Here is a 25,702-nt window from a genome sequence, read left to right on the forward strand (position 1 = left end):
AGCATTGCTGGTGTGCTGGTCCTTCAAGGATGCCATCAGGTTGTGCATTGCCTACCTCATACCAGTGCATTCCTCCAGCATTTTGTCCCCTTATTTTTCTTATCCGAGCCCATGAGGTGTTTAAAATGCCAAAACCGAGGCTGCAAAGTTGGATTATGCTCAGCACCCAGGAGCTCCAGGGCACCAGTTGTCCTGCCTCGACCACCTGGGTGGTTGTTTGGAAGGGCACTGGCACAGCAGCTTGTCTTAAACATCTGGGCCGGTCCCAGATAAACTTTAGTAAGATACAGGACAGTTGTCCTGTCTCAACCAACTGGGTGGTTGTTTGGAAGGGCATTGGCACAGCAGCTTGTCTTAAACATCTGTTCCGGTCCCAGATAAACTTCAATAAAAGATACCAGAGAGAAAGCAAACCTGTTAACTGCCAGGGCATAACTTGGCCCAGGCATAAAGCCCTAAACTGAAGTGTTTAGGTGGTTGGATTTTTAAGGAATGCTGAAAATGTCTAACACTGAGAGCAGGCAGAAGATGGTAAAAGGGTGAATCAGTTCTGATAGACTTGTTCAGTAGTTCTCAATCCAAGAAATGGAATGGCAAAAAGACTTTTTTGAGAGAGAGAGGCTCATGTTCTGCAGGAATGCAGGTGGATCTCTGTCTCGCTTACATGTCCTCTGCTCTTCCTGCGTGTAGAGGTCATGGGTTATTTTTGCTCACTGTCAGAGAAAGTGTTCCCAAGGCTTGGCTCTGTCTGGTTTAGAGTGAATGAACTGCAGAAAAAGGTCTGAAAAGGAGCAGGGTAAGCTTCTGTTCAGGAGTTGCTTTGCTCTGGAGTGCATTTCCTTTCACCATCCTAAAAGAAGCTACCCACTCACTTCTACAGCCTGAAGCCAACCAGTTGTCCCATATGAATTCTTTCCTGGGTAGGAATTGATCTATATCTGGGTCTTCTCTGAGAAGGCTTTTGGTTGCCCTTTGGGCACATTATCACCAGCTGACCACGCAGTGCCTTTATAATTATGTATGAAAACTACCATCAGCATTCTGGTTGGTTTATGTTTAGGTCCAGAGCTTTCTGTTTTATCATAGAATCAATGTAAAAATGTCTTGCATGTAGCCAATGTTACACAGGAGTGATCAAACAAATGGAACTAAGCACTTTGTGTATGACTGTGGCATTAAAATGTGTGAAAAAGCAAAAGCTGCTGCTGTAAACTCTCGAAAATGGTGTTTGTTTTTTCCCCCCCCCCACATTTATTGCACAAATTGACACCTTGCAGCAAGCTGGGATGTAAATAAATGCTGTCAGCACTGTCTTGTGACGTAATGGAGATGGCTAAAGAGTTCATGGATCCCTTTTTCTTTTTTGAAAAACTATAGGGAGGTGGACATCAAAGAAAACATTAACTATGGGTAAGCAGGTCTTTGACTCCAGTACTGTTCCAACTGTAAGAAAATATTCCCTTTTCCTTTCTTCATTGCACTCCTCAAAGCTTCCTAGGCCACAGACTGCTGTTCCATCAGCTCTAATGGATGATGTATGAGCTAAATAGATCTGTTTATGTTTATTTTTAGGGTGATACCAATTATTCACTTTAAAGTACTGAATTCTCAAAACACAGAGCAGTGGTGCTTGTTTAAATGAATTATAAGGCCACAGATGTTCTAGGAAGTGAATGAGGAGATTTGGACTTGAGGCTGGGTGAAAAAGTGTTTCCTTCTTAAGGATAGCTCAAGACTTTTGTGTGTCTCTTTGAACACCAGATGTCACCAAACCCAGCCTGTTTTTTCTGTCATCAGGAGTTTGGTGCTGCTTTAAGATTCTCTGGTGCTCTTTACCTTATTTTTTTTCAGATAAAAATAGAGAACTTCAAGCACTTAAAAGCACTGAAAGAAGTAGAGGGTGCAGCTTGACTTGCAGGGCAGCACTTAGCTTTGGCACTTTTTAAAACACAAAAGTGGGCCCTTTATTCCTCTTACAAGTCAGGGTGTTATTAGGGATAATGTGGAATTTGGGGGCACTTGGTTTATAATCTTCATTCTGCCACTGGCTTCTCTGTGGCCCTGGAAGTTTCTTGTTTCCTGTACCCACCTCCCCATCTTCCCAATGGATCTGTTGTTGTCACCCCAGGTGGTCAGCAGGAATTGAGTATGTGATTTAAACCCATCCAATAATGTTCAAAAGGAGGGGGAAATGCAGATTTAAGGAGGGTGGGGTTTAAATCCTTTTCTCCCCCAAAAGTAGCCCCAGTTCTGTAGTTGAGCAAGGTGTGCCACATGCTTACCTGTTCATACTGGGTGGCCTGCTCCTGTTTTCTACTGGAGAATGTCAGCTGCAGATGCTGTGCATTTCACAGCATGGATTATACCCAGGTGGATAGACAGAGCCTTGTTTGCCTGCCCCCAGGGGTTGGCTTCTCCCAGTGGAAAGCTCATCAGCAGCTCATATTCCACGGTGGTGGCATTGGGATGCACCTCTCACCACTGGTGGTGTGAGAGTAGGAGATCACCATTCATTCCACTTCTGACGTGAGGGTGTTTGAGATGAGCTTGGTGTGTGCATGGAGAGAAAAGGCAGCTCTCAATCAGTGAGGCAAAAGATGTTTGGTGACATCTGCTTTACATCCTAAGTGGCCCTAGAATTGTGGCTCTTCCCACTTTACCACATTGATTGGAAGGCTGGCTTTGCCTGGGGGTATTGTTTCTTTTATTGCCTTTATCAAGAAAGGTTTGTGTCTGTTTGGGATGTGTGGGAAATAAACCTCTTTGTGTGGCCACCCACCATTGAACCTGCTGTTTCTTGTCAGTGGGCCGTGGCTAAGACCTGACCTAGAATACAGAGAGTTTCTGTGTGGTGCCAATTCCCTTTCTAACCATCCCTGTTTCTCGTTGTAGGCTTGATCCCTATGCAGATCCCTATTATGACTATGAAATAGAGCGGTTCTGGCGCGGTGGGCAGTATGAGAATTTCAGGGTGCAGTACACAGACCCCGATCCCTACCGCAACTACAGAGTAAGTAAGGTAATGCCCTTTTGCCATGCTTTGCCTTGCAGCTTTCTTCCAGGTGCTTCTGCTGCTTGTTGTGTTTCCAGTGTGTTGGTTGAAGTGGGTCTTTGCATGTATGTTGAAGGAGGTTCAATCAAAAGAATCACAGAATTGGTTTGGTTGGAAGAAACCTTCAGGATTGAGTCCACTCATGAACCTGGCCCTACCAGGTCACCACTAAAGCATGTTCCTCAGCACCACTTCTCCGTGGCTTTGAAAATCTTCTAGGGATGGGAACTCTACCACTGCCCTGGGCAGCCTGCCTGAGGGCTGGAAAACCTTTTTTGGCAAAGAAATTGTTCATCACATCTGACCTAAACCTTCCCTGGGGCAGCTCAAGGCTCTTTCCTCTTATCCTGTCACATGTTCTTTGGGAAAAGAGCCTGATCCCTCTGTCCCAACCTTTTACAGATAGTTGCATCTCAACTTAATTATTGCACAGAGCACATGCAGGAGGATATTCAACCTGATGAAGGCAAAAGCAGGTTTGAGGTGGGAAGATGGTTCCTCTTCACATGCACTGGCTGCTCCTCTGTGTAGCAGGCAGCTGTGCAGCTCCAGTTGCAAAATCAGCTGTTGTTGCACTGCTGTAAGGTGGAGCATGTCCAAAGAAGGACCACATGGATGATCACAGGGTTGGAGCACCTCTCCTATGAAGACAGACTGAGAGAGTTGGGGTCATTCAGTCTGGAGGGGAGAAGGCTCTGAGGAGATCTTACTGTGGCCTTTCAGTATCTTAAGGAGCCTACAAGAAAGCTGGGGAAGGACTTTTTAGGGTGTCAGGTAGTGACAGGACCAGGGGGAATAGATCCAAGCTAGAAGAGGGAAGATTCAGATTGGATGTTACAAAGAAGTTCTTCACCATAAGCATGATAAGACCCTGGAACAGGTTGCCTGGGGAGGTGGTAGAAGTTTCATCCCTGGAGGCTTTTAAGGCCAGGCTGGATGGGGCTCTGAGCAATCTGGCGCAGTGTGAGATGTCCCTGCCCGTGGCAGGGGTGTTGGAACTAGATGATCCTTGAGGACCCTTCCAGCCTTGACAATTCTATGATTCTATGAAATGAGACTGTGAACCCTTTCCTTCCCCTTCCTTTTACCCTCATGTGAGCTGTCTTACCCTCAGAGTAGTGGTAAAAAGTAACAAATTCTTCTGAGTGGGGAGATTTTGGTGGCCACATCCTCTAAAAAGTGCCGTTCCTCTTACTGTTCAGACCATGCAGCGTGCAAACAAGAGCCTGTCCTGCCTGCTGCTGCTCATGATGCACCACCAATTGTTTTCATGGTGCTGTTGGTAATTAGCTTGTCGTGAACATGATTAACGATGAAAATAAAGACTCGTACACATCAATGCGTTCTTTTAATGAGCATAAGAAGCCAAATTAATCTGTGCCTGTTGAAAACCACAACTGTGCTGAAGGTGGTGTGTGTTTTAGATACTCTGGGGCTTGCTGGAGAGGAACCATCTCAAGGCTTTAAGGCTTTGAATGGTAGAATCATTGAGGTTGGAGGAGACCTTCAAGATCACCAAACCCAACCACTAACCTTACTCCACCAAGTGCACCGCTGAGCCACGTCCCTAAGTACCACATCCGCACAGCTCCCGAGCACAGGCCTGGCAGCCACAGCATCACCATGACTGTTCTCCTTTTTTGTCTTCCAAGGAAAGAGAGCGAGAACGGGAAAGGGAAAGAGAGAACCGGCAGCGCGAGCGGGAGCGCGAACGGGAGCGGGAGCGGGAGCGCGAGCGGCGCCAGCGGGAGCGCGAGCGGGAGCGGGAGCGGGAGCGCGACAAGGAGCGGCAGCGGCGGAAAGAAGAGTGGGAGAGGGAGAGAGAGCGAGTGAAGAGAGACGAGAAGGACAGACAGCACAGGGACCGGGACAGGGACCGAGAGCGGGACAGGGACCGGGAACGTGAAAAGGAGAAAGAGAAACCAAAGCCCCGGTCCCCGCTGCTCCCGAGGTGAGTGCGCGCTGCTCTAGCTGCTGTTGCCTTAGCCCTGGATCCTGAACCAGGCTCACGCTGATCACGGTGGGGTTGGTCTCCTTTGTCCACAACTCTGGACTAAAGCAATAGTTTCAAGAGGAAGGCAACGCTTTGCATGAGCCTTGGTGGCCACTAGGTGGAGCTCCAGCGTCAGGAAGAGCGCAGCGTCGGATCTAGTCAAACCTGCTTTAGCAGAGGATGGACTAGGTGATATCCAGAGGTCCCTTCCAACCTCACCACTCCGTCATTCTGTAATCTTGCTCTGAAAGGAGGAGAGTGTGTGGCCTCTGGCTTGTAGGGATGGAGGTGTTCAGCTTGTCTCTGCTCCCATGAAGGCAGAGTCTGCTTTGGGAAGCTGGCTGAGTCTCCAGTGCTAAGAGAGTCCCGAGATGTAGAATCACAGAATGATTTGGGTTGGAAGAATCATCTAGTCCCAACCTTCCTTCCATTTCCTACTAGTCCAGTTTACTGAAGATCCCATCCAATCTGACTTTGAATGCCTCCAGGCTTGGATCCTCCAGGTTACTCTGGGCAACCTGTTTCAGGGCATCACCATCCTCACAGGGAAGAATTTCTTCCTAATGCTTCTTCCAATTTGAAGCCACTACTCCTTGTCCTGACACTGTGTACCTCTGTAAAACATATGGTGGTGACTCCCTTTGTGGCCTTGACAAATGTCCTTTGACAAGAATTAGGGCTGCTGTGGGAGTTTGTGGGTAGCAAAAGCATCTGGAGGTTTGAGTGAAACTAAAAGAAGCTAGAAAAGGTGAAGGGTTTGAATGCCTCAGGCTGAGTCTGTGCTGAGTGTCACAGTGGGATTGCAGTGTGGACTGGGAGGTGCAAGGCAAGAAACCCATGAGAGCTAATGAGTAGTGTCGGTGTCTTGGAAACAAGTGGCAGACGTGGGGACACATGAGCATGAGTGTGTGCAAAGAGGGGTGCAAGGAGGCTGTGTTTCTCCAAACATACTGGAGCTTCTCCTTCAGCCCAACATCTGTGTTGTTGCCCAAGCACTAGGGGAAGATTTGAAGCATCATGAGCCTGAGGAGAAGTGTCTTGTAACAGAGACTAGGGCTAGGAATGCCTGGAATGAGGTGTCACATGGAATTGTGTGGTTTTAAGTGGGAGCAGGGTTTAGTCTGGAATCTGACCCAGAATTTTGATTTACATTTCCAGAAGGAAGGCTGATTTTTCATAGTGACCCTCTTGTCCAAGAGGAAGTCATAGTTTGAGGATGTCTTGTGAAGTTTCAGTGTTGTAGCAAACTGGTTGTAAAATACATTTAATTATAATCCCTTCTTACAACTGTAATTTGTGCACCCAGATTACCACATTTGCTTCTTGGTATGTGCTCTCCTTGGGTGAGTGATAGAAGAGATCTTGCTGTCCAGAGCCATGTGATGAAGATGATGAAAGTGACATCAACTGATTGGCCGCTCCAGTTGTTAGTCACTGACAGTCACCATGACCCCAGGATCACTGCACAAGGTTTAGGCTGCTGATTGCTCCATCCCTTGATGCTTGGCTGGGTCATGGAGCCAGGCTCTTTGGGAGAGCTTTGGCCCAAAGTTTGCTGGGTAGAAGCAAGAGCCATGTTCTCTAGTCTTGGATCCATCTCACCCTGTGTAAGTGTGAGCCAAAGGTGGGATTTGTGGTGTTCAAGGTGTTACATGCTTTGTGGATACAGGTTCATGGAATCATTTTGGTTGGAAGAGACCTCTAAGATCAAGTCTAACCATTAACACAGCACTGCTAGATTGCCACATGTTCTTCAACACCACATCTCTACATCTTTGAAACTCCTTGAGGGATGGAGAGTCCACCACTGCCCTGGGCAGTCTGGGCCAGGCCTTGACAACCTCTTTGAGGAAGAACTTGTTCCTCGTGTCCAGCCTTATCCTTCCCTGGTGTCACTTCAGGCCATTTTCTCTTGTGCTATTGCTTGTGCTTGGGAGAAGAGACCAACTCCCACCTGGCTTTAACCTCCTTTCAGGGAGTTGTAGAGAACCAGAAGGTCTCCCCACAGCCTCCTTCTCTCCAGGCTAAGCAACCCCAGTTCCCTCAGCTACTTCTCACAAGCTCTAGAGCATTCACCAGCTTCATTTGCCCTTCTTTGAACACGCTCTTGATTCCCTGCTTTGCTCCCATGCCCCCTCTCTCACATAAGCACCACTTAAGTGAGCTGTGGAGACCTCTTGGATCTCCAAAACAGGCTCCTTGGTAAATTAAAAGTAGTCTTTGATATGTCTCCTTGCTCTTTTTTTTTGTTTAGGTCTGCTGTTCTTTTTAGAAGCAGACCATGGAGAATCTACTGCTGGAAGTGCCCTCAGCCTTGTCCTCTAACACAAACGGTGATGACTGTAGGGCCAGGCAGAGAAGGACAGCAAGCAGGGCTGGCTTGTGATTTTGCCTGCTGTGTGGGGCTTTAAAGGTGGTGATGAGAAGCATTTGTGACTCTTGTTGAATGGGAAGCTAGTTTTGACCAGAAAGCTTTCAAGTACCTCAAGGTCAGCACCTATACACAGGATCTCCTCCAAGGGGAAAGTGGAATTAATGAATGGGAGTACTTAAAGTAAACTCAAAGCCTTTGAATGCTGCTCCAGTGGGACTGAAGTTCCTGCCTTTGAAATCCAGGTCTAAATGAACACTTTTACTACAGCATTTACAGGTATGTGGATGTTTGCAGAGAGAAATAGGTTTTATAAAGCCTTTGACCAAAGTGAAGCCATAATTCAGCTGCTCTTCCCTTGGAGAGGACAGCCCTCATCCAGCAGTTCGTGTCCTCTGACACCGCTTTCCTTGGAAGTCTCAGCCATGCTTGCAGTGTGACTTGGCTCTGGGCACTGCCCTTTTGCTTTGCTCCAACGTTTTTTGACAGGCTTCAAACTTCCTTGTGGCAGTTTGAGCTGTCTCACCTTTTCCCTAAATACCTGCAGGGGCCAGGTTTGGTTCTTTGGGATTCAACAGCTCCCAGGTTTAATATGCAAAATGCTTGTGATTGCCTTATGCTTCCTGGGCAACAGGATGCACAGTAGTGGTGTGATGCTCACCTGCAGGTCTGATTATAGTCTCTGTGCCTTCCCTAGTGGATAAGATCCCAGCTATTGGCAAGTCTGGCCTTTCCAAGTGTCATGAGGCCATGGGGGCTGGCTTGTGCTGGGGCAAGCCGTTAACATTCCTGCAGCTCCAGCCCTGCTCTTCCTCTACTAATGAGCTGGGGAGATTGGAAAACTGCTCCACAGGAGTTGTGCAACCAGCAAGGAGCTTTGCCAAAGGCAAAGCTGAGGATGTCTGTAATTATGGGTAGATGTTGGTCTGTCCATCAGAGCTCCCTCAAGTAGAGGTTGGAGGAAGGAACAAACTGTCACACAGAATGCAGAGTTATAGGAGACAAAACTCAAACAGCTAATAACGAGAAACTCAAAAGCAAATTCCTTTTCCATTCTATTGAAAGCAAGAAGGTTTAATCTGATCTCCAAACAAGAGCAGAGCAGTTAAGGCTGAGGACAGAGAAGCTGGAGGACTTCCTGGCATCACTGCTTGCTGCAGATGAGCAGTATTAGAACTGAACAACAAACACTGTAAACCCTAACGGACTCGGTGGCAAATGGTTCTTCTTGATCATTTCCTCCACCTCTTAAGAGGCTGCAATGTTTGTGCTTCAGGTACTGTTGTCCCATATGGACTGGATGTTCTTGGAGCATGCAACTGCTGCTTTATGCTTTGGCTGGTTTTCTTTTTCCAAGCTTAAGATGAGCACTCCGAGAAGTTCATAGTCCGAGATTGCAATGCTAGTAAAATTGTTGTTCCTCCTCCTTCCTCTTCAGGCACTTAACACTTGAACAAGCCAGAACACTTTATGATCAATCAGAGGGATCACTTGGATGCCTGTCCTTGTGTTCCCTATCTCCAGAAGGAGTTCTGATGCCCCAGGCTGTGACTGGGTTTGCTGAGTACAGAATTTCTGCTATATATCTTTCTCTTGCCAGTCTAGCTCATTGGTGTTGTGCAGAGCATTGCAGGGATAAAGAAGTGGCATGAGATAGCTTGGTTTGAGGAGGCTTAGAGTGGTGCAAGGTGTTCTTACTTGGGCTGTTGGCCTTTAGCTGCAAGCCAAGAAGTAGAAGGATTAAACCAATTTACTATTAATTCATAGAATCACAGAATCATTTTGGTTGGAAAAAACCTTTAAGATCATTGAGTCCAACCATTCTTAACTCTGCCAAGGCTGGTGCTAAACCATGTCCCTCAGCACCACATCTCTGTCTTCTAAACAGCTCCAGGATGGGGATTCAACCAGCTCTCTGGGCAGCCTGTTCCAATCTCTGAGAAGTCTTTCAGTGAAGAAGTTTCTTCTAATATCCAACCTAAAGCTCCCCTCATGCTGCTTGAGGCCATATCTTCTCATCCTGTTACTAGTCCTATTGCTTGTTGCCTGTTGTACAGGTCTTTGTCCCACCATCACCCACGTGAATCTGATTGTTTCATGAGTGTATTGAGCAACACAGCTGGTGCTGTGGGACTCATGAGTGATTGTGTTTTGAAAGCACTGAGGGATGTTGAGGAGTTAGACTCCATTGATGATGGGGCAGCAGGGTTGGTATTGCTGCCCCATAGACTGGGGTAGTGCTAGGTGGTTGTCCACCAAGTTGGGAGGAAGAAGAGGGAGCAATCCCATGCTGCAGGTCTGTGAGAGAGGCAGTGGTTCCTTTCCCACCTGTGGGATGCCATGGGCCCTGGTGCAAAGCAGCATGGCAAGATGAACTTTAGGGTGAGAAATTTGTCATCTCCTGTTCTTTAGGAAGGTTGTCCTGAAATCTGATGCAAAAGCTATTTCCACGCAGACAAGTTTGGTCAAGGCCAAAATCTCAGAGGCACTGGTGCCAAGTGAGGAGGAGGAGGAGGCTCTTGTCCTCAGAGATGTCCCTGAGCCTAGACAGGAGGTGCCAGCAGCTCCAAAGCTGTCAGGAAGGAGGTGTCCCAGGGAACCATCCGGTGATTATCGCACATAGGCCGGTTTGGGGCTTTTATGGGAAGGAAGTTTTCCTCAGCGAGGCTGAAGCCTATTGATGGAGAGTGCACTTAATGCAGCCATTAAGAACTAAAAATAACACCTGCAGGCAAGGACACTGTAAAATTTCAAGCAATGTCAGAAAGGACAATGTGAACCCTTCATGAAACCCTTCCAGCAAGTGTTGTGCTTCTTCCCAGCTTCTCTTGAGGTGGCAGTAGCTCCCAGTTGTGAGATGCTCTGCAAACCTTGGTACCAAAGGTTCTTTTGTGTTTCCTTGGCAGTTTTGAGTCACTTACTCCAAGAAGGACATTAAAGTGCTGGAGCAGGTCCAAAGAAGGACTGCAAAGTTGGTGAAGGGTCTAGAGCACAAGTGTTGTGAGAAACAGCTGAGGGAACTGGGGTTGTTCAGCCTGGAGAAAAGGAGGCTGAGGGGAGAACTTCTGTCTGCAGGAGGTTGTAGTGATGTAGGTGTTGGGCTCTTCTCTCAAGAAACAAGTGATAGAATAAGAGGGATCAGCCTCAAGTGGTGCCAGAGGAGGTTTAGGGTTGGATATTGGGGGATATTTCTTTACTTGATGAGTGGTCAGGGATTGGAACAGGCTGCCCAGGAGTCCCCATCCCTGTAGGGCTTTAAAAAACACATAGACATGGATGGCACTTTGAGCCATGGTATGGTGGTGTTTGGTTGATGATTTGGCTTGATGATCTTGGAGGTCTTCTCCAGCCTTTCTGATTCTATGATTCTTCAACCTAGGTGAAGTTGACTTTGTAACAGGTTGTCATTAGTCCCTGAGGTGAGCATGTTAATGAACAGGATAACCCTGAGTCTGAAATCAATGGATGCAAATTCCCCAGGGCTGGCAAGTTAGAAAGTGTCGGAATGAGGTTGATGAGATAAAGGAGTGGCAGAAGGCAGGGATTGCAAATGGAGTGATTCATAGCAGTGTGTGTCTGTGTCTGTGTGTGATCACAAACCAACACAACTCAAAAGAATCACAGAATGGTTTGGGTTGGTAGGGACCTGTAAGATTCTCTAATTCAAATCCCCCTGCCCTGGACAGGGCTGCCACCTACTAGACCAGGTTGCTCAAGACCCCATCCAGCCTGGCTGTAATTTTGGTAGTTCTCAGTGTTCCTGGCTTGTTATCATTTTTCTCAACAACTTCTGCTGGTCTCCCCATGCTACCAGCTGGGTCTTCTTCCTATAAGGGAGAGCAGAAGTTGCTCAGCTAGAATTGAATGGTTTATTGGGCTTCTCATGTTGCTCAGTAAAGGTGGTGCAGCAGGCTGGTGGGGTTTGTCTTCTCTTAGTTTTCCATCTTGGAATAATAGCTGTTTCTTAATTCTTTCACTTGTTCATGTTTGTCCTGCCACAGAAGGAAGAGCAGGTAAGGTAGACAACTCCATGATGTTGCTGGTTCCCACTGAGGCCTTGGCAGGACTCTTAAGTTGGCTTTGCATCCATGAGCAGTGATCCAAGGGGGAAATGCAACCTCTGTCAAGAGATGCAGATTTGCTTTCCAGGCGTCTGCACCTTCCCTGGGTGGCTTCTTGAGGTGCAGTGAGTTCAGAGAAGCAAATGGCCTCAGGCTGTTTGGTTTCCCAGGTTGAAATGAGGTGTCTGGAACTGAAGCTTTGCTCCTGCAGACATCAGGTCTGTCATACTGGTGCTGCACACGGCAGCGCTGCTCAGAAGAAGATTTCCCTTCGCGTACAGAACATGCTCCTTGCTGCTCTCTGGTTCTTCAGACTCAAAGCTGAGCTGAGAGTCCAGAAAAGCTGCAGTGATAAACATTCATAGGCTGGGTTGGATTGGAAGGGACATCTAAAGGTCATCTAGGCCAAACCTCCTGCAGTCAGCAGAGACACCTGCAGCTACAGCAGGTCTCTGAGAGCCCCAGACAGCTTGACTTGGAATGTTTTCAGGGTTGGGGCATCTACTGCTCCCTTGGGCAACCTAGGCTGGTGTCTCTCCACTCCCAGTGTGGAACATTTCTTCTTCATCTTCATTTTTTCCTACACCTGTTCTAAACATTTTAATAACTTCCTTACATCCCAAATTTTTCTTCCAGAGCAAGAGAATATGGTTAGATGGCTTTGTTTCCATTTCTACTCCCAGGTCATTTGGGAAGTTAGAGATAATAAAACATGCCTGTGAACCAAGTCAGCAAAACTTCTCAAAGTTCTCTACAAGTCACTGGAGTTTTCCTTAGCCTTCATGGCTCTTGAGGTCCTGCCTTCTCTTCCACAGGGCAAGAAGAAGGATTTCGTAACCACAAATCGAGATAGAGGGCATGGAGTGACTCAGATGCAGATCTCAAGGCATGTGTTTTTCTCTGGCATTGCAGAGATGGAATTGCTGGAGAGATCTCCCACACTGGATTTTATTAAGGCATGGCAGAGAGCAGGGCAGAATGGCTGCACACAGGTACCTCTCCTTCAGAGGAGGTTCTCAAGGCATCGAATGCTCAGCCCTTAGGGTAGATCACATCTCAGATAGGTTTATCTACCTGCTGTGATGATTTCATACTGGAGGTTCAGATTGTATCTCCACTATTTAATTTCAAAGCCTCTCCCCATCAGGCTTTGATGCATTTTTTTTTCTTTGTCTCCACGCAACTGATAACTCAGCATTAGATCAAAATGTCTTGAGAAAAGCTTGTCCTTTGCTAATATTTCACCAAGATCAATTAGCTCTGGCTCCAAGGTTCAGCATTTCCTGTTGTGGCTGCACGTAGGTGGCTTTTCAGGAGCTGTTGTCCCTCTCCAGCCAGACAAGTGACTTTATTGTGCAGAGATAGGGAAAAAATCTTAGACTCACAGAGTGCTTTTTAGGTTGAAAGGGACCTTTCAAGATCATTTATCCGACCCCTCTGCAGTCAGCAGGGACATCTGCAACTAGAGCAGGCTGCTTAAAGCCCCAGACAACCTGACCTGCAATGGTTCCAGGGATGAAGCATCTCTAGCTTCATTGGACAGCCTGGGGCCAGCATCTCCTCACCCTCAGTGGAAAACATTTCTTCCTTCTGTCCACTCTGAATCTCCTTTTCTTTTAAACCCATCACTTTTGTCCTGTCACACCAAGCCCTGCGCAAAAGTCTGTCCCCGGCTTTTTTATCAGCCTCTTTAAGTCCTGAAAGGCCACAAGAAGGTCTCCCTGGAGCCTTCTCTTCTCCAGACTGAACAACCCCAGCTTTGTTAGCCTGTCCTCATAGCAGAGGGCTTCCAGCCCTTGCATCATTGTTGTGGCCTCCTCTGACCCTGCTCCAGCAGATCCGTGTCTCTGCCCTGTGCCAAGGGCTTGCATGGCCAGACCCAGCACTGAAGGTGGAGTCTCAGTAGAGCAGAGGGACAGGAATCCCCTCCCTCCCCATGCTGCCCGTGCTGCTGGGGATCAGCCCAGGATACATCTGACTCTGGGCTCTGAGAGCACATTGCTGGCTCACGTCCAACTTTTCACCCCACAGCACCCCAGAGTCATCTTCCACAGGGCTGCTCTGCAGCCCTTCACCCTGGATTGATACCAAGGATTGTCTTGACCCAGTTGTAGAGCCACTCTTCCTCTGAAAGAGCCAAGTTTGCAGCAGTTGCAGGTCCCCTCACAGCGGCCTTGGCACATGGCTCCTGTCATTCCTCGAGTCCGCTTCCTCTGGAAAATTCCACTGACACCGAAGGAAAACTCGGAGCGGTGCTGCTGACGCAATGCTTGCCTTCCTGCAAGAAATGCAAAGGCTTTTAAAACATCAGTGGACTTAACTCTTTGAGAAGATTGAGCTCTAGCTGCTGGCCAAAAGAGCAGCCCTGGAGCCAGGCTGACGTCACTAGTGGCTGCGGGTGATAAGGTTTGCATTATCTGTGGGAGCAGCATCCCACGGGGAGGGGGAAGGAAGGAAAGAAGGAAGAACTTTCCTCAGCAACCTCATTTTCCTCTCTAAGATTAGAATTCCTTTGGCATCGTTTGTCTCGCACATGAGGAGGAGAATTTGAGCTCTGCAGCTGCACTTCTCCCCCTCCAGACTGGGTGTATTTGGGAGCGGGCACGCATGCGACTGGGAAGGCAGCAGACCCATGCTGCGGTTTGCCTTACCAGCTGCGAGCTGCCTCGGTTCCTCTTCTCATTGCCAAAGCCAACTTTGGCTCCAGTGTGCTGCTTGATTGCTGTAATTACATCCCAGACAAACACACCTTCACGTGTTTGTCCTGGGAAATAAAACATTCTGGTATTTTTGAGGTTAAAATGAGCTTTGGAAGCCGCCAGGATCTGCAGCCCTCACTCATGCACTGGTAACAGAGTACAGCTGCTCGGGGCTCTGGAAGGACACAAAGCTGCTTTTGGTCAGACTGTCAGTCTTTCCCTCCCTCTTACATTATTTTTAACCTCGTGGCCCAGACCTACTTAATTAGATAGTTAATCCTCGAAGATTGGAGTTAGGGATCTGGGTTTCACACAGGTGAGATTTGGTAGCATGAGGCTTTTTTGACTGAAGTGCATTAGATTTGCCTGGACTGCCCCAGCTCTGCTGGGCTGTGGATGATCTCAGATGAAGTGCTCTGATGTGATCTCATGGCTCAACCACCCCAAAGCAAGCAGACTGTAACTCAGATGCTAGTTAGCAGACAGTGAGGATCTTGCTGGTTCTTCCAGCTTATTTTCATTTCTGTCTTGTGAATTCTGCTGGAGGAGAAGAGCCAAGCAGCAGCAGTCCCTTGTATGAAGTTGAACAAGTTGATTTGGTGATGCTACACGTTGGCTATGCTGGTAAGTCCTGAGGAAACACTTTGAAAGGTGTCCTGACACAACCATCATCTTTCTTTCTTGATGATGTATTTACTGCTGAGTCAAAAAGCCAAAGCATGGCCAGAAATGAGGCTTCTGTTGTGGTTTTCCTGAGAAGAAAAAACCTTTCCTCCAGAAAGTGACTTCATCAAGAGGTAATTGTATCTAACCAGATAACAGGTGCCAATAAGGTTTGCTTTCAGAGTCATCTTTGCTCCAGGCTTGCACCCAGGTTGTGGAGTTCGACTTGAGTTGGTCCCATGTGGGGTTGGAGCTGAGGTCCAGCTCCCAGGATGTGATGCTGTTGGATTTAGTTGTGGGCAACTTGTTTTTTGGGAGAGAGAGGAAAAAAATCTGTAGGAGACTTTTCTTCCTCAAAACTATTGCAGGAGAGTTGAGCCTTGAGAGGGGCAAGGGTGTTCATTAGTTGCCAGGTTTCATCTGTGACATCTTGGACACTGCATCTTGGCAGACTTCTGCCTTCATGTGCCAACAGCATATTGACCCTCTATTTCCAAAGCAGAGTGTAGTCCCTCAGGAAGGGATATCAATGTGGGATGTAGTCTATTGCCCCCCAATCTCCAAAGCATAGAGTGTAGTCCCTCAGGAAGGGACATCAATGTGGGATGTAGTCTAGGGTTATTCATGAGCATCCTTCATTGGTGATGTTCTCTTCCTTTCTGCTGCTCTTTAACCTGCTGCCTGATGCAAGCTCTGAAAGCTGTACCCAGCCTTCTTTTCATTCCCACTTTGCCCTTTGAAAATACTCCAGAAGTCAAAATATCTTCCATTTCAGTTTTGTACTGCAGCTGCTGAACAAGAGCTTAACCCAAGCTACAGCTGTTTTGTGTCAGAGTATAAATAACAGGTATAGTGTATTTCAAGCCATAGTCATGGACTTTCTCCATGATGCAGTTGTGGCTAGAACATGGAAAACTTGACTATCCCACTGCAGATAACACATGCTCTGTGTGTGAGGGCAGTGCTGTGAGGGGTGATGATGCTGGTGAATAATTCTGACCCATAACCCTGCTTGGGCATCTCTTACTTGGCCGTCAGTGTTTTTTTGTGCCAATATGTTAAGTGTCCTATTCCGGGGCTGGAATGAGGCTTGTGGGAGAGGTGAAGGAAGAGGGCTGAGTACTCAGACCAGTTCTCTTTAATATCTTTATCAATGATCAGTGAGGGGAATAAGGCCCTCTCAGTGTGTTTGTAAGCTGGAGGGAGTATTGGTTTGCTCAAGGGTAGGAGGGCTCTACATAGGGAGGACAGGTTCGATCGATAGGTTGAGGTCGGTGAGATGAAGTTCAGCAAGGCCAAGTGCTGGGTCCTGCACTTAAGTCACAACAACCCCATGAATGCTCCAGGCTTGGGGCAGAGTGGCTGGAAACTGCCCAGTGGAAAAGGCCCCATCCTTGGAGGTATTCAAGGTCAGGCTTGACAAGGCTCTGGGCCAGCAAGAGCATGGAAATGATTGTACTCCTGTATTGGGTACTGATGAGGCCACACCTCATTACCACAAGAAGGACATTGAAGTGCTAGAGCAGGTCCAGAAAAGGGCAATGAAACTGGCAAGGGATCTGGAGAGCAGGTCTTGTGAAGAACAGCTGAGAGAACTGGGGATGTTCAGCCTGGAGAGAAGGAGGCTGAAGGGAGACCTTATGACTGTCTATAACTCCCTGAAAGGAGGTTGTAGCCAGGTGGGGGTTGGGCCCTTCTCCCAAAGAAAAAGCAATAGGACAAGAGGAAATGGCTTCAAGTTGCCCCAGGGGCAGTTTAGATTGGACATTAGATGAAACTTCTTCACTGAAAGAGCTCTCAAACCCTAGAGCAAGCCAAGGAGGTAGTTGAATCTCCATCCCTGGAGGTATTGAAAAGTCTCAGAGACGTGGTGCTCAGGGCCATGGTTTAGCACCAGACTTGATCCAACCAAAACTATTCCATGAATCTTGAAGTGTTTCTTTTCCCATGAAACTGTCTCTGCCAAGGTATATGTGGGACAATTTAGTTGTATTGGCAAAGATCAGGAAAGAGTAGGGTGCTGTGCTGGAATGTCAGTGTATACAAGTTCTGGAGTTGGGGAAGAGGTGAGAGGCTTTGGGAGTTTCTGCTGCATTGAGACTGTTGTAATGCTGCCAAGCAAGGAGGAGATGAACCTTCTGAGTGACTAGTGAAGCCTTCAAAGGGCGAAACAGGCTGCTAACCAAGAGCTTTAATTATCCTGTTGTCTGTTGAAGAAGTGTTGTGGCAAGGAACACAGTCCAGAGGATTATTAGAAGGCTTGGAGGTTGCTTTTTTATCTCAGAAGGTAGAGGAAGTTGCACGGGGAGTGGCTGCTTCAGTTGTGTGACTAATGGGGTGGTACTGGCTGAAGCCAGCCATGGAAGGTGCCTTTCCTCCCCCAATTCCCAGAGCAAGAAGGTTCAATTATTTAGAGAGAAGGAATAAACACCTCATTGTGCTGATCATTTGAGTGTGATGAACTTCATAAACTTTCCAACAGGCACAAACTCTGCCTGAAACCTGAGGGAGAAGGTTCTGAGCAGGTAATTGGAACAGCTGCTGTGCAGGTTGGAATAAAGCTGAGACCTGCAGATGAGGGAGGTAATAAAGTCTGGGCCTGGAGAAACTCAGCCTGGAGTACCTGAAGAACTGTCTGGTCAAAAGTCAGCCCTGAATTATTTTGAGTGTTGTAGAAAAGGAGCAAAGGCCAGAGAACCAAAGAAAAAGGGGAAATGCAACTTGGGAGGGAGGAGTTGGAGCTTATCTAAGCCTGCTTCACCACATCTTTGTGGTTGTCAGCAGCAGGAGAGCACATGCTCAGTGGTGTTTATAAGCACCTAGAGAATAATGTGGTGATAAACCAGCCATTCTGCAGTGCTTTATGCTGGGCTGATGAGGTCACCTTCCCCTTTGCAAGGGTAAAAGCAGATCAGTGTGTCTTGGCTGTGGTAAGGTTTGTGGCAGTCCCTCATGATGTTCTGATAAGGGGACTGGAGGAGTCATTCAGGCTGAATCCCTTCGCTTGGTGCCTGGTAGATGTTTCCAGCAATTTGCTCCAGTGAGACCATGTTTCAGATGCAGGCCAAAGTCTGTCCTCAATCTAGCTCAGTTTCATCTTTTCATCACACTGGGGTCTGCCTACCAGGTTTCCTTGGCATAGGGAAAAACAGGTTTCCCATTCCCTTCCCTCTTAGATGTGCTTGTGCCTGCTCCTTGCAGGCCAGGAGCTCAAACTGAAGTCAGCTGGCAGGTCGGTGTGGCAAAGCAATTGACAAAGGTTTCACGTGCTGCTGGTCTGAGGTGCTTGCAGTTGCTAATTGACAAAATCAGAGCTGTTCTAGACTGTCATCACCCCAAAATGATGCTCAGGGGAGGTTAAGAACCAGGACTGGTATGAAGGAGGAATTTTGGACATCTTTGCCTGGCCCTTATTAGCCTTAGAGTATAAAAAAGTCCCAGCTACTCAACTCTTTTTTTGCTTTCCAGTCGTCAGCCTGAGCCACCAAAGAAGGAGAAGGAAGCAACCACAATTACCACCACCCAGTCAAAGAGAGCAGATGAATGGAAGGACCCTTGGCGCCGATCCAAGTCCCCCAAAAAGAAACTGGGTGTCTCTGTCTCCCCCAGCCGTGCTCGCAGGCGCCGGAAAACCTCAGCTTCTTCAGCATCTGCTTCTGGCTCATCAAGGTGAGTGAAGGCAGAGAGTGTGTCACGTCCCAGCCTTGTCAGCGTCTCAAGGAACTCTTCTCTTATCAGTAGATGTTGAGATGTTAGGGAAAGCTGCTCTGTAACAGCTGTGGACACCAGCACAGAGAGTGAGGTGGAAGCTAAAGGGGTTCCTTTGAAAAGTCACCCTTCAGAGGAATTGCACTTGGAAGCAGTCCAGGTGGTTAGTTGCTCAGCTAGATGATAGCCAACATTAATAGGAAAAGGAAGAACTGGAAGCTATGAAATTGGAGCCTCTTTGCTCCAGAAGTGCTGGGGGAGTGAGGTAAGCCTGCTCCAGGAAGAGTGTGCCAGTGCTGCTGGGGGAAAAACTGGGGTTGTGGGGGCTTGGCAGAGCCACAGAGTGCTGCAGTGGAGCTCTGAAACCAGCTTGTGTGAGCTAAAAACCACCTCTCAGAAAGATGTGCTCTCACTCTAGGGAGAGTCGAGGCATAAGCTGGATCTGCTTTCATTAACTGCTTGAACTCGAAGCTCCTGAAAAGAGGAGGTGGGGGGAAATTATCAGAGAAGAATGAGGAACACACAGAAGATATGGATCTAAAGAGCAAAGCCCTCCTGAAGCAGATACCTTTTCTTGCTGGGATCACTGCACCTGAGCTTTCTCTGGTTTCTCATACCACTACAACCCAGCCTATCAGGGGGTTGTCTGGTGGAAAAGTGTGCAATTGTGTGCAAGGAGGTCTCCAAAAGGGATGGAAGTCACTTCCCACAGGGAGCAGAGGCCTAGCGAAGGGTGCAAAGTTGGCAACAACAATAATGGGATTCCCTCTAAAGGAAAACGCAGTACTGGAGAGGAATGGAGAGCAGGGAGAGGATAGAGTCCTGACAGTCCACCAAGGAGAAGGCAGGTAATTTTTGGAGCAGCTGTGGAGAATTTGGGAGGAGCACACAGGAAACAAGACCTTGGTCTCAGAGGCTTTCTCAGGAGCTGCTAAATGTTCACGTTTCTCTTTCAGGTCCTCTTCTCGTTCATCCACCTACTCTGGCTCCGGTTCCTCGCGGTCTCGTTCCAGATCGTCTTCTTACAGCTCTTACTCTAGTCGCTCTTCAAGACACAGCTCTTTCTCAGGCAGCAGGTCCAGGTAATGGCTCCTTGGATTTGAAAGCAAGGATGTTCTGTGTTCCACACACTTCTAACAGCTGCTTTTGCTGCTGCTTAAAAGCAAGCAGACAGCTCTTGAGCCAGCACATTCAAACCGCTTCCCTGAGTGAGGGAAACGCACAGCAGCCACCACTTTGGTTGCTGAATGAAGCAGACACATCAGCCACCCCCTTCCCTCCCCAGTACTCCCACCCATAAGTTCCATGCTGTTGTGGCTGGGCTGTTTCCCATGCCTGCAGTAGCTGAGTGGTTGTCGGAGCCTGGCTGGGATTCACACTGCCATCATTTGCATTTTGAGATTGGAAGAAGTTACTGGCATCTCATTTCTGCTGCACTGGAATTTCTATTTCAAGAGGCAAATCACATTTCTTTATTAAAGCAGCTGCAGCTTCTGATAGTCCTGACACTTCAAAGTAGTAATTCTCTGTCCTATGCTGATTAAACAGCAGCATGATTATTACCCTGCCACTTCCTTGCCCCTGCAGACAGTTTCCCAAGTCTGGAATATGCATAGTAGGAGAACTGGCTCCTCAGATAGGAGCTGAAATCAGTTACCCAGAGTGGATCACACGGTTGCTAGGAGCACAGTGTCACTGGGGGAGGTGGTATCTCCTGGGGAAGGCTTTGAGTGGGAGTTGATCTCAAGACAAGCACCGTATGTGTTTCTAAGGAGCAAGCTGACCTTCCCTCATCCACCTCATTTGGGGCTCTCTTCCTCCGGGAAAATGCCAGCCATAGGTGACACACTGGGATTAGCATACCTCTGCCTGGTGGTAGGAGGGTGAGCAACACTCAAGGGCCTAACTGTTCTTCAGAAAGCCACCCGTGGAGGCATCTGGCCTTCTGGAGTACAAGGCTGCAACAAAGGTACTTCCAGTCTTGGCAAGGGCTGAATCGCTTCACTACCAGCATCTGGTGTTGCCTCCTTGGTCAGTCCCACTCTCAGGAAACAGCTGTTGCCCTCTGGCAAGGTTTGATGCACTCCACTTATCTTTGTCCTTGTGTTCCAGAAGTTACAGATACCAGTTAGATGTGGCTTTGTGTCTTCCTCCCAAGATATTTGTTTGTTGTTTGGTTTTTTTTGCTGCTGCTTAAAGGATAAATTGCAGCAGGAATTAAACAGAGCAGGTTGAAACAAATCATGCTGAACCTCCAAGTCAGAGTCCTACTTACTTGGCTGTAATTGTGTTCTCTGAACACAGAATGTGGAGGAGGCCTCAGAGGTGTTGGTGTGGAATATCTGGGAGTACCTCTTTTGCAGCCAAACCTGTTCTTTCATTTTATTTTCTACTTCTATCACTGGTCTGGTCACAGAAATTAGTGTTGTTGAGCACAGTCTTGATATGAAACTAGGATAAGCTCAAACCTACAAGGATTACAGCTTGTACAACTCTTGGGATGCTGTCACAAGCTGAAGGAGGGTGGCTAAACACACAAAAAAACCTGCAGTCCCAGAGCCAAGTGGTCATAGAACCATAAAATCACTTCAGCTGGAAAAGACCTTTAACATCATTGAGTCCAACCATTATCTAACTGTAGTCTCCTCACCAGACCTATTCTCCAGGCCATTCACCATCTTTGTTGTCCTTCTCTGGATCTGCTCCAGCAGCTCAGTGTCTCTCTTGGAGTAAGGGCCCCAGAACTGAACCCAGTATTCAAGGTGTGGCCTCACCAGTGCCCAGCACAGGAGGACAATCACTTCTCCAGTCTTACTGGTCACACTGCTGATCCAAGCCAGGATGCTATTGGCCTTCTTGGCCACCTGGGCACACACTGGGACATTTTTATCTGCTGTCATTCAGCAGCCCCAGGTCTTTCTCTGCTGAGCAGCTTTCTAATGTGTCTTTCCTTCCTAGGTCACGGTCCTTCTCGTCTTCACCCTCTCCTTCTCCAACACCGTCTCCACACAAGCCACTCATGAAGGCTAAAGGGGAGTTATTACCACCTATTGGGAAAGGGTAAGGCTTCAGCTCCAGTTTCATAGCATGGTACAAAAAAGGCTCCAAACTGGCCCAGTGTTTGAGTCAGACCCTTCTGACATGGTTGACAGTTTAAGGAAGAAATGGCAGATGCGATTTGCAACCTGCTTATCTTTGCATGTTCAACTGAACGATGAGAATGTTATTTACTAAAGTCAAGTTAAACTGTGTGGTTATCCTTAAATCTAGAAAATCATTTAGCTTGGAAAAAAAAATCATAGGATGGAGCCCAAACCATTAACCCAACACTAACAAGTCCACCAATAAACCATGGCCCTCAGAGAACCCCATCACACATCACGGCATAAACATCTTGCATGGTTAACTGCACACAGTCTGAGCTATAACAATTCATTCCTCTGCTGCAGCTTCAGTTAACACACAGCCTTAGAAGCAAGAAATGGCTCAGCATCTTCTGCTTTGAAGTTTGGGAGACAGGTTAAAACAGTTTTGTGGCTATGAAACAGTTTGGGGCAGATTATACCAGTGGCTCTGCTCTTCTGAATCCTTGAAGTTGCTATTTCACAAACGTAGTAAATTATGGTGACGTTGGAGGGTGACGCAACACTCTAGTGATGTCACCTGCTTTAAGGTGACCTGCAACTAAATTACAACCTGGGAATCCCCCTCAATTCTCCAGAATATGGGACAGTGCCCTTTGCCACACTTTTAGGATCTTAATGACCTGCTCTGAGGGGGATTTTCATCTTCTCAAACCATTTAGGAACACTCTTATCTGCCTCCAGCCGTGTCTTTACACCCTTTTAGTGCTGCTGGTGTGGCAACACATGACACCAACCTGCACTGGCATGAGGATTATTCTCACTGTGTAATATTGAATACACTTAATCCTGTGTTCTGCTGGGGGGTGAATTAATATTCTGATGATAGTATTCTAAAGGGTGATTAATAGGCATGAGAGGAGGAATTAACAACCTCTATTTCTGCACACAGGCAGCCGCCTCCTCTCCAGTTAAGAGTAGATGTGGCTGGGGATGTTGAGCAGTAACCAGCTATTAGAGCAGAGGTTGGAGTGCTTTGAGCCCTGAAGTGAGAACCAGTGAGGAGCCAGATCCTTTTCCTGTCTCGTGTAGTGGCTGCTAGTTAGTCACAGAACCATTGTGTAGTCGTCTTGGTGTCACCTGTTAAATGTTCTGCTGGGTGACACAAGCCAAGGATGAGTCTAAGTGACACTGGCACCAAGAGACTTTTGCACCCTGTCAATCTGGGTTAGGTAGTGAAAAAGAGCATTGTGGCATAAACTCTGTACATTTGATTCAGAAGCGACTGGCACGTTTTAAGTAGGTGTTTGTGGTTTGGGATAAAGATGATCACAATCTCCAGAGAAAGAGACCTCACAGCCTCCCTGGGGAGCCTGCAAAGCAAAGAAATTTCTTCTCCTGTTGGCATGGAATTTCCAGGGTTGCAGTTTGTGTCCATTGCCCCTTGTGCTGTCACTGAGTACCACTGACAAGAGTCTGGCCCCATCTGCTTGCCCCACACCCTTTAGCTCTTGCCTTGATCAGATCCCCTCTCAGGCTGCTCTTCAAGCTAAACAGCGCCCAGGTGTCTCAGTCTTTCCTCCTCACAAGAGATGCTCCAGTGCCCTCAGCATCTTTGTAGCCTCCTCTGAGCTATCTGCAGGACCCCCCCTCTCTCTCTTGACCTGGGGAGGCTAGAACTGGCCACAATACTCCAGCTGTGGCCTCACTAGGACATAGGTAACGGATTCCTTTAGGGGACTCTCTATTGTTCAGCAGTGTTTTAGTGAAATTAACAGTTGCATCTATGTCCTATTTAGTCAAGAATGAAATGAAGTTTCCATTTCATTGCTCTTGAGAATGCCTCGTGGTCTGTACCTTTGGTCATGCATGTGGAAATTGTGGTTTTTGTAGTGAAAAGTCTGTGAAGAAACTCGCTGCCCTCCCAGTCCCTCAGCCCCTCACAAAAGTCACAACGGCTGCGCCGGAGCCAACCAAACCAGGGGATAACCGAGAGGCCAGGAGGAAGGAACGGCAGACGAGGACTCCACCCAGGAGGTAAGAGAGCTGCGGGGTGGAGTGAGGCTTGATCTGGAGAATAGAGCAAACCTTGGAGTTCTCTCAGGAGTACTAACCCCAGCAGTACCAAACTCTTGTGGGGCTCTTCTTTCTCTTAAAGGAGAAACCTGTTTCCTGGGGTAAGAAGGAAATGGGAAGAAAGGGAAGGAGGTAGAAGTGAATCCCCAGCACATGGCCTCTGAAGGCTGCTTTTGGAGGGTAAAGGAGGAGGAATACATGAAATGTGCCAAAAGAAATGCCTGCAGTGCAAAAAAGAGAAAGAGATGCTTGAGAGCTGCTGATTGTGGAGGGCACTCAGCAGGGAAGCAGAGGTGTGTTTGGTCTGGAGAGTAGATCTGACATGTGCAGGGTCAAGATTTGGCAGTGGTGATGAGTTTGAGCACTCTTTGCTCTAAACATGTGCCAGTATGCAGGGAGTCTTTCTCCTGTGTGGCTCCAGGAGCTGGTTCCTCAGCTGGAGGAGAGGAGGGAAAACTGCTACTTTCACTGACCCCAGCACACAGCTTATACTTTCTTCTCCTGGCTTCATCCTGTGTGACTAGCCAGGATGATTCAGGTGTTTTCTGTGTGTCTTCCAACTGTTGTCTTTCTCCTCCTTTTGCATGTGAAATGAGAGAGGCTTCTAATGGTTTTCAAACAAGGAGCACTTGTCTGTGTTTAAATATGTTTGTCAGGCTTAATCTGTACTGACTTTGAAAATGTTCCAGGATAAAAGCAGGTGGCTTTGTCTCTTCTTGGAGAGCCATGGGGGTAGCTAAGCACTGCTCAAACTCATCACACATCCTTCTTATGCCAGAGGTTAGGAAATAGCAGTAGGATTCTAGTCACCAAAAACCATGTGTGATTATGTGTGCAGCCTGAAAGACAAGTTGGTCCCACTGTGTTATACAGTTAGCAGTTTTTCCTTTGTGGGAAACATTTGCTGCTGGTATCAGTGGAGGATTAAAGGTGCTTTAGCCCCTTTCATGCCATGCCTGAGCGTTGTTCAGCCGCACACAAAACGTCCACTGTTCAGGAAGCAGCACTGGTGGAGAGGAGCATCTGAAACGATTCCCTTCGCAAAGCACCAATCTTGTCTACCACAGAGGCTAAACACAGCATGCTCGAGCTGTCCCCAAACAGCTCCTTCCAACCCCCTTTTCCCATGGGAGCACAGTGAGGTGAGGATATTGTTTGGTGCCTTGCAGGCGGACCATCAGCGGCAGCATCAGCGGCAGCGCCAGCAGCTACAGCGGCTCCAGTTCCCGATCTAGGTCCTTGTCTCGGTCTCTCTCTAGATCTCATTCCAGATCTTCGTCTGCCTCAGTCTCCCACTCCCCATCTGGGTCCAGGAAATCCAGGTATAGCCTCAACCTTTGATAACCTTTGCTGAAGTAAGAGCAGATTTTAACTCTTCTTAACCATTGTGGTTTCTTGCAGCTAAAACTTTGTTTAGTTATCAGAAGCTGTAGGATGTGGAACAGGATTGTTTTTGTGTGGTGTTGGAAGTCCTCAGTCCTGAATCATGTGATGTTGAAAGTCCCCAGTTCCTGAATCATGACAGTACTACAATGTTGGTAGTGTCCTCATGGCTTATTCAAGGAAATAACCCATCCTGTCTGCAGAGCTGCCCATTTTCACCTTAATGACAATCAAAACATCTCCTTAAGGCCCAGGTCATCCCGCATGCTAATCTATTTACAGCTTTAGTTTCAGGCTACGGAGCTTTGCTCTTCTAAACCTCTGTTCAGGTTATGGAATGTCCTTAGGGAAGAGGCTTGGCCTGTCAGGAAAGGTAGAAAAAGCCCAGCTAATGACATTTTCACTTTGCTGGCAGGGTTGTGTGGCCAGTCCCTTAGTGTTTTAGCCCCAAGCTGCTCATTAGGTGGCTGTTAGTCTGTGGGATTTCTAAACTGCTAACTCCTTGCAGTCAGGGAACACGAAATAAACCTCTTCCAAGTCCTTCCTTTGGAGCTTTTTATATCTCTTTGAACCCAGGAATCCCTGAAAGCTCAGAAACAGCCTTGAAACGCCT

The 25,702-nt window shown here is 47.7% G+C and overlaps 1 protein-coding gene across 7 annotated transcripts in view; it reads left to right on the top strand.

The window, feature by feature from the left end:
- The window catches only part of ZC3H18 (zinc finger CCCH-type containing 18), a 57,830-nt gene that overhangs the window by 20,567 nt on the left and 11,561 nt on the right, over positions 1-25,702 (top strand). For 4 of the 7 annotated variants that reach the window (XM_064160103.1, XM_064160100.1, XM_064160102.1 and 1 more), the window contains 8 exons: positions 1,378-1,410; positions 2,893-3,019; positions 4,705-5,003; positions 18,308-18,508; positions 19,504-19,629; positions 21,506-21,607; positions 23,524-23,667; positions 24,876-25,028. In XM_064160103.1, the coding sequence (XP_064016173.1) occupies positions 1,378-1,410; positions 2,893-3,019; positions 4,705-5,003; positions 18,308-18,508; positions 19,504-19,629; positions 21,506-21,607; positions 23,524-23,667; positions 24,876-25,028 (1,185 nt within the window). The remainder of the gene's footprint in view (positions 1-1,377; positions 1,411-2,892; positions 3,020-4,704; positions 5,004-18,307; positions 18,509-19,503; positions 19,630-21,505; positions 21,608-23,523; positions 23,668-24,875; positions 25,029-25,702) is intronic. The other 3 variants (XM_064160104.1, XM_064160105.1, XM_064160106.1) reach the window with 3 other exon arrangements.

The sequence above is a fragment of the Pogoniulus pusillus genome, chromosome 20 (assembly GCF_015220805.1).
Source record: "Pogoniulus pusillus isolate bPogPus1 chromosome 20, bPogPus1.pri, whole genome shotgun sequence".
Classification (NCBI taxonomy): Eukaryota; Metazoa; Chordata; class Aves; order Piciformes; family Lybiidae; genus Pogoniulus; species Pogoniulus pusillus.